Here is a 9418-nt window from a genome sequence, read left to right as displayed (position 1 = left end):
AAAAAAATGCATATGGGGCCATTCAAGTATTACGTAAGCACTATAGGGGGGCGGGGGGTTGTTGATTTGCTTATTTTGGGTTGACATGGGGGGCAGGGGAGTCTGGGTGATGATTACGTCATAGGTAGTATTTTTATTTTTTTACATTAATTGCAAAATGTTTACGTAAGCATGGGGGTAGGGGGTAGGAGTTTTGCTTACTTTTGCTGACAAGATGGATGGGGGGGGGTAAATAATTGTAATAAATCTGCTTACGTAATACTTGAACGATCCCTATCTTCAAGTTTCATGGGTTTCTGAACATTTTGGCAAGCCTCAGAAACAAGGGATGTGTGTGTATGGGTGTATGTAGTATGTATGTATGCATGGATACAATTTTTCATCGACGTTTTTGAGAGCACCAGTCAACCGATTTGAATTATTGAAAAACAATTCGATTCCTATTGATAAGGAGACTTGCTGATTAGTTTTTGACAAAAGTTGATCCAGCCGTTTCGGACTTGGAAACAAAGAGTGCATAAAATAGAAATCGAGTTTTTTGAATGATTGATGAGGAGAAGTGGTGATTATTGTTGGCAAAGACAAGTCCAGTCGTTTCAGAGATACTGAGCTAAATGTGCAAAAATTGCAGTTTTTCAAATATGAGATAAGGTCCATCATTCTAACTCCGCTTGATTAAGTTTTGTTTTTTGTCATCGTTCAATTTATAAGCTCTTCTATTTTGTCTATAAAATATGAATAACGAAAGTTGCAGTTAGAATATTTCATTAGGGAACCGGAAGTTCCAGCAATTACTTTAAGACACGATGCCATGCACTACTAGTTTTTTTCTAAGTATTTTCAGGACAGGTTCAGGATACTGAAACCAGTTTAGGCGTGACGTTAAGATTTAGGACACCCTTTATAAGTAAAATCTGATTGTTTTTATTACAAATGGATAAATTAATGTCGAAAGTCCAATAAGTATCAAGTAGGCCTAGTAACAGAGCAAGGTAATCATGAACAAGCTTTCCGGCCGTTTCGAGTTGCTCGACACATTGTACCGATTGTACATATGGTAGGAAGATAATCGTAAAATCAGTGTATAAAACACACTATTATCGTAATGCAACACTTCTTAATGTAGTAACTTAAATAGCTGATGGAACAGGGACAACTATTTTATGTTAACACACCGTATCGAATAACAGATAGCACACCGAAGATAGAAGAATTAATCTTCTAGGTGGTATTTTTGGCATTGATCGGAGCTACTAACTATTTTCATAGCCATACACTTAACAACACTTTCATAATATTTATAATGAGATAGAGAAAGTTCTAATTTCTGAAATATATATATATATATATATATATATATATATATATATGTATTATTAGAAAACAAGTTACCTGATCTGATCTGATTTGAGAAGAACAGAAGTAATTTAAAAATTACAAATTGCCTATATTCATTTATCATTCATTCATCCTATATTCATTTACCAAAAAGTTGGGAAACACTGAACTAACCCAAATAATTCATAGCTATCTAACTATACATTTTTATTAACCATTATACTAAATTTAAATTTCGATTCCCACGAGACAAAACGTTTTAGTGTTATTTCGACAAAGACTTTACAAGATAAACGATTTCACTTTAATTTTGTGAGTTGTGACATAAGATATACAAAAAACAAACAGTATCTTATTCAATAAACTTAAATAATGTCATATATTATAAAAGATAAAGCTCATTTCAAATACGATGTTGTTACATGAGGCAACAACAATGTACGTCGAGTGAATTATCTTTAGATGAAGTGTTAATTCAAATGGTGTTTCCGTATAAGTAATAAATTGGTTAAGAAACATACGTAAAAGGAATTTTGTATTTAAATATTTCTAGTTGAAAACTAATTATTTGAGACTTATGTCTCTGCATTTGTACAGAAGAATTTGCTAATATTATTGAGTTTTATCAAATGGCTTTTATATTTTTGAAATCGGTGCAGCCGTTTTTGAGAAGACGCGAAAGAAAAGTCAAATTTCATCACACATGCTTCTTCCAATTATCATGTCAAACAATTCAGAACGACTTGAAACGTCTAGAAAACATAAAACTAGCATATCAAATTTTCTGGTAAAGCCATAAATTTCTCGTTCGGGCAGCAAATAATAAAAATACGTTATGTTTCGTTAACAGTTTATGAAAAATCACAGGGTATTGAGTTGCCACGTGAGTTTAGGAAGTATCATAGATCATTTGCCTGCGGCCTAACATCAACATAGTGAGGATTAGCATTAATCCCGAGAGGACTAAACTGCCAGGCGTGAAAAAATCTCATGGTTTAATACAGGCGACAGTTGTTTCCAAACTTTAGAACATGAAGATATCACACTCACAAAAACCAGGCAAGCCAACAAAGATTGGAAAATCGCTGACGGATATGTCTACATCTGGACGAGAGACAAGATCTCGTGCCAAAATTTGTGCGAAACAGACAATCATCAAACGAACAAAATAAATTTATTTGCTAATGACCGAGAAAAGTTGTGTGTTTTTGACGATAAATCTTGCCGAGGATGAGAAATGCTATCCTTGGCAGGATAATGGGATTGAGATAAATTATGTTATGATATTCAAATAAATAGCGTGTTTTCGTAACTTCTTTTATAGGAAAACAGAAATCGATAACTTATACTCGACTGACAATTTGATAAATTAAAAATGAAATATATTAGAACATTTTTATTTGTTTTTCAAAAAATTGAAAAAAAAACTGTCCTATCGCAATGTGATCACACCCTTAAAGTTTCAACTTAGTAATTATTAATGTGTACCGTCTCCGGTTCAACAATAATATATTAGACTCGTGAGGAAAACATTAGCATGGATATAAATATACTTGATCTAGAATAAACATGCAGCAAACAAAAACGACATATCATATATGTACGAGTATTTTGATTTCGTGAGCCATTAAAGTGGAAACTTTGCTACGAGCAAATAAATCACTTTTGATAATCAGAATTAAGTATCAGGAGTTCAACGTTCTTGGATGAAAATAATTATATAGTAATAGATGATAATAGTAGTTTCGAATCAATTGCATTGAAAATGCAATAACATTATACTAAAAATGGGACATTTTATGTGCAAAAACTTATGACACTAACTTTTTTAATATTATATTAGTTAAAAGAACATTTGGTATAAAAAATTTAAGCAGAAACTCTAGGTGAAACACAAAAACCGTTAATGGTTTAGTATAATTTCATCGTAGTACGCTATATCTAAAATCAACGCTCGAAATCTCATGCTAATGAATATTACAGAAACTGAAAATTTCTAATTTGTAGCGCCTAATTATTATTCTCTTCTCCCTAAATATATAAATAAATAAATACAAATGTGGTCATTTATAATAAAAACGATAGTAATAGTAAATGTTTTGACTGATAGCAGCGGCCGTCGACCACAACGACTAATAATAAGATAATGCTACCGACGGCGGGTTTAAAAATACTAAATATTTATTTACTTGTTTCTCGGTCGTGCAGCCGATGACTATAACTCAGATGACACTTTGCTTGCAACTTGCTAAAGCAGAGGTTCTCAATTTTTTACATAAATCTTCAAATTAATTTACCCGGCGCTATATAATTTGATTTGATTTAGAAGTTTTGAAAAACTACAAACTCAACCTTCTTAACAAGTAACAACCCTTAATCATTTAATAACAAAATTAAGAGCAGATGCTATATCGCTTGGCATGATAGAAAACGTGAAATTTAAACTGTATCGAAAATGTTCTATAATTAATTAGATAAAAATGAATTACTCACGAATTAAAAACTCACAAACATGCAACTGTAGCTTTTTTAAATTCCATCATCTTATAAAAATCCAAAACAAGAAAATTCCAAAACTTCAAAATTATTCACTTGAGTTCTTATAAATTCAACAATTAGGAATACAATAGAAAAAATGTCAAACACCTGTCTATGCTCACCAAAATATATCATTCAGCGCTATTGGAATATTTCAACAAGTTGGTAATAAATTTTAGATGTTGATATAATTAGCCACGAATTTTGATAATAGTATCTAAATTAATTAATAAGGATTTAAAATTTTCTATTTGATTATTAGGGAGCGTACGTAAGTGCAAGTACAGTCCTTTTATTATCTGGCTGTATTTAATACATATTCGTAATAAAAAAATGTTATTATATACCGGTATGTCTATTATTTATGTTCGTGTATGGGTATAAATGTCCCCCGGGGTTGAAGAAGCCCGACGCTTTTGTGCCGGCGGACGGGAGGGATCGCGCTAGGCGGAGCGAAGCGAAGAGAAAGCCACCGGGGCGACTCCCCGAGAGCGCGGCCGCTTCGGCGCAGATTCGCGCGGACCGACGGCCTTCCGTCGACGGCGAGGTGGCCGAACGATCAGTACGAAGCACGGCCGTGAACATGCTGGTGCCACCGGATATGATGTCCGCACAATCCAAGATTCTCTACCAGATCAACAAATACTACGGCGAACGTGTCCAGAACCGTATGAATCAGATATCCAAGACGATTCGGGAGGTCTGCAAGGTCATACAAGACGTGCTCAAGGAGGTCGAAGTGCAGGAGCCGCGTTTCATCTCATCGCTCACGGAATGCAATGGACGGTACGAGGGACTTGAAGTAATAGCGCCGGGCGAATTCGAAGTCGTGCTCTACTTAAATCAAATGGGCGTATTTAATTTCGTTGATGACGGCACCCTGCCAGGTTGCGCGGTGTTGAAATTGAGCGATGGCAGAAAACGTTCGATGTCACTCTGGGTCGAATTCATCACCGCTTCCGGTTACTTGTCAGCCAGGAAGATAAGGTCGCGGTTTCAGACTTTAGTAGCCCAGGCATGCGATAAATGCGCCTACAGAGACAGCGTCAAAATGATCGCCGACACGACAGAAGTAAAATTAAGAATAAGGGAACGCTACATTGTACAAATTACACCTGCATTCAAATGTTCCGGAGTATGGCCAAGATCGGCAGCTCACTGGCCCAGCCCGCAGATACCTTGGCCTCATCCAAATCAAGTATCCGAAGTCAAAACCGAAGGATTTGATTTGCTATCAAAAGAAAGTATGGCGCTTCAGGGCAAGCAATCTGCGATGGAAGGTGACGCATGGGTATTGAGTTTTTTAGAAGCAGAAAATCGACTTTTGCAAGGGGGATGTCGTAGGCGCTGCCTGAGCATATTGAAGACATTACGAGATCGACATCTAGATCTACCCGGAAATCCAGTCACATGTTATCACATCAAAACATTACTATTATACGAATGCGAAAAGCATCCTCGAGAAATTGAATGGGATGAATCATGTCTCGGCGATAGAATCAATGGTATATTTCTTCAACTTATCTCGTGTCTACAATGCAGGAGATGTCCGCACTATTTTCTGCCTAATCTCGATCTATTCAAAGGACGATCTCCAACGGCTCTCGAAAACGCGGCCAAACAAGTGTGGAGACTTACTAGAGAAATGCTGACTAATTCGAGATCTTTAGAAAAATTGTAAAAAGAAAATTCTAATTAACTATGAAGACATAAAAATACGGATATTAAAATGTATACTCATATAAAAATGTAAATAATAATGTACATATTAAATAATCAATTCGTTGTAAATACGTATTAGTTCGGATAAGAATACTTTCCAATAGCTAAGGTGCTAAAAATGATGCTAGTTATAAATATAATTGTGATTATAGTTTTGTAAGTTGAAATTTAATTTCAAATAAATGTAATGTGGTTTAAAAAATGTTACTCAATATATAAATTAGTAACAAAACCGTGCATGTTATAAGTTTTTCCATATAGCGCATATAAAATGATATCAAATATCTGCAAATATGTGATCGAGTGATGAAATAATTTTTATTATAAAAATAAATGTTAACTAAAAACTATAAGTAATCACCATGTTATTGTATATAGTATCACTGTGAAAAGAACGTGTTTTAAAACACGAAATTTTATAGATTTTGCATAGAAATAGTCACCAATACTAAAAATTTAATATATTGTTCATAAAACAAGCTCTGTGTTTTTTATTCAGTGGATAATTTTTTTTCACAGGATAATAGTAAGGCTACAGGATACATCAAAATTAAAAATAAAATCATCAACTTGTGACCAAAAATCAGTATCATAAAACAAAATTGGGGTTTTTATACAACTTCTATACAACTGTGTTAATAAACGAGAAGTGTAAAGAAAATATAAGATTACAAGGCTTATAATCACATTAAAAACAAATAACATTCAATCTATGCAAGCAATTAAGCAGTTCGGGTAAAATTTCAAGTTTTATTAAGGAATTTATAATGTATGAGGTATAAGCTTTCACTTAATTTAAGTTTGTAAAGGTTAATTGCATATAAAATGAATAACAGCAAATGAGAGCCTTTAAATAAAAGATTAAAATTATTGATGTTTTTAAGCCGTAATCATAAAACATAACGAAAAAATGTGGTTATATTCGCAGTAGGCTGGACCAATATATTTAAAGCACCAATGTTAAATAATTCTTTGTTAGTGCCACAAAAAGTTACAATACGTTCTAGTAGGTTAGTATTTTTTTTATTAATCAAAATATTATTCATTGACAATTTGAAAAAAAAACTAAAACTTTATTTGTCAAATATTTCACAAAAATTGCTACGATAACGTTGTTATAAAAGCTATATAATTGATTTTGTTTTTTTGCATATCATTGAGTTCTTGAGAGTTCCACACCATTTTCATATGTATTAAATTTCAATGTTTTTATTCATTTTCATCTATTATTTAACACTTGTTTATAAAATGGATAGTTCCAGTACTTTGCTTTAAGGCGTCAAGCTACAGACCACAATTTTACAATTTAGCTAAATATTTATAAAACTCTTTTTTCAAAATACTAAGCATGCACTGGACTAAACTGAATGATTTCTACAATCTATCTACTAATGATTATTAAGGGCTTGTCTCTCAGGAAGATCAAAGTAAATTCCAATAACATTAAATGTAATTGCCTTGAAACGTAAAAAATTTCGTTGCTTGTTAAATGCTTAACGATCGAGGTGCCTAATGAGAACAAGTAATAAATGATACGACTCAATTACCTCTCGATATCATTCTGATATATTAATACACCCGAGGTGCATTCAGGTTTAAGACGCTGATGTCGACTTTCCAAGTATGGCACAAGATAATTATAATACAAAAAGAAAAAATAAATATTTAACTGTGATCCAAGATCACTTTTTTTGCTGAAACAAAATATGGATTCACATTTTTTTTGGCGTACGCTTAACAGCGTCAACTTCAAAAGACTTTCCTACAGTTTTTTTATACACATTGAACAGCAATTACAACTATCTAATTGTAAGTGTTAAGTATTTCACAATTGTTATTATACCAGACAACCCAATAGTTGACCTTTCTAATTGTGATATAATTTATTTTTGGTCTATAACGTAAAACTGCTTGATATAATGATACCCAAAACGGTATGTCAAATAGTTTATGTTAATCTCCATATTTTAATAGATGGTAAAATAGTTTTATTAATTAAAATACACAATATAAAAATAAAAAAAATAAAACAAAATGGATAAGATATCTAAATTATTGTTCTACAAGACTTTATGAAAATACAACACCACTGATGAAATTACTAGTTTATTAACATTTTTATGCGTTCTCTATACTAATTTGTGAACATAACAATACTTATTTTATATTCCTATATAAAATATACATAAAACAATTATTTTCGGTATAACAACATTGTTATTTTTCAAAGAATAATTTTGTTCAAAAATGAAAGAATTATTAGCAACATGGACTTAAAGAATGAAAAAAGACATTATTTTAAAAGGAATTTTTAAAGAGAACATTATGTTATGTTTACAATGGTAACATTGCTATATTCGCATTATGATAACATTATGTTATATTCACAAATTGATATAAAAAACCAACAAAAATTTAAGTAATATTTTAACGAATATGGATTTGTACTTCTCAACGTATTTTTTAAAATGCAAATAATTAAGTGTTAAATGTCTCCCCATTAAACGGTTTTAATGTGAATACCAAAAAACGTATGTGTATTGCGCAATCGATTTTACTATACATTTTCTCAATGGATTACGGTCTAAATCAGTCCGAGCAGTATACTTATCATTATTTATTTTTGTTTTGTTTCTACTTTTTCGGGAAGTTTTATGTGGAATACGATATCTACTATAGACGATCCCAATTCGCATTCGTGCTCGTATTCCACTCCCGCCAAAGCCGATGACTTATGCCCTGTCGAAAATCCCCCAAAGGACTACTACTACAGCCTTTCGGTGGAGCTTTGGCACGAAATTGGGGACGGCTTATGCCTTGCGAACGAATATTTGAAAGTACGATCCTCAGACTTATAGCAAAAGTTCATAAATTACGATAGCTAGATGTGAAAAACCATGTAAACTTATTTACACAGTTATAAAAAAAAATAAATAGGATTATATTGCATGTTTCAACACTTCGTGAAATTACTTCAGGGTTATATTATTGATTTCCTATTTTCCTAGCCCATAAAATATTGCATTAAGATTTATGTAAATAGTATTTATTGAGGCTAAAATAAATTAATATTATATATTCAGATAAAATTTAAATCTATCAGTATAAATCGCGTGCCGTTCTATTTGCTGATTAAAAATATTTAGAACGTAGCATTGCGTTTATTCAATTACAGAAACATTATTAATGTCTTCATTGTCTTTCACAATAATAAATTACTTAATGAAATAATTTATAATATAACCACAAGGGTTAGCCAATTACTGAATAAAACAAATACCAGCTATTAGTTATTTATTATTCCATTAGAATAATTAAATATGCAGATTGCCAATTGGTACAGTTTCAACAGCAAATTGGAATGATTTATGATCATTAGGCAACAAATTAACAAAGAATAAGTAGATCGAACTGTTGTGTATTAACTCTAATTAAGATTGCGTTATACATATTTTTCAAATATTTGAGGTTAAATCTTATTGTTAGACGATATGAAATTTCGTCTTTTCATTCGTTCGAAAGCAATGTCTACGCGAATACCGAGTCGCGCGCCTCGACGATCCGTCGCTCGGCTCGAAGTCGATGAATAATGCATGCGCGCCATTCCGGGACAGGGAAAGCGCGCGCCTGGGTGTGGCCTCTGAACCGCCGAGTGGGAGCCTCGCGCCGCAGAGGCGTGTTCCGGAACGTTCCCCAAGTTACGTCGATAGCGACCGCCAAGACTGCGACCATACAATACAATTCAGTCGCTATCCGAAAGCCGAGTCAGCCGTCAGCCGTCAGCCGTCAGACGTTAGCACACGCGCTCAGCCGACCAGTC

General features: G+C 33.0%; 1 protein-coding gene across 1 annotated transcript; it reads left to right on the top strand.

The window, feature by feature from the left end:
• Positions 1–4438: 4438 nt before the first annotated feature.
• On the top strand, positions 4439–5557 carry LOC113376619 (protein mab-21-like). The gene has a single exon (XM_026616608.1). The coding sequence runs from the start codon at positions 4460–4462 to the stop codon at positions 5555–5557; it is 1098 nt and encodes a 365-aa protein (XP_026472393.1). The 5' UTR covers positions 4439–4459.
• Positions 5558–9418: the final 3861 nt, after the last annotated feature.

This window comes from Ctenocephalides felis, unplaced genomic scaffold, assembly GCF_003426905.1.
Source record: "Ctenocephalides felis isolate EL2017-DRISC unplaced genomic scaffold, ASM342690v1 CF-g0.4_SCAFFOLD_01886, whole genome shotgun sequence".
NCBI classification, from domain to species: Eukaryota; Metazoa; Arthropoda; class Insecta; order Siphonaptera; family Pulicidae; genus Ctenocephalides; species Ctenocephalides felis.
Note: the sequence above shows the minus strand (reverse complement) of the source record. Positions and strands in the feature narration are given on the sequence as shown.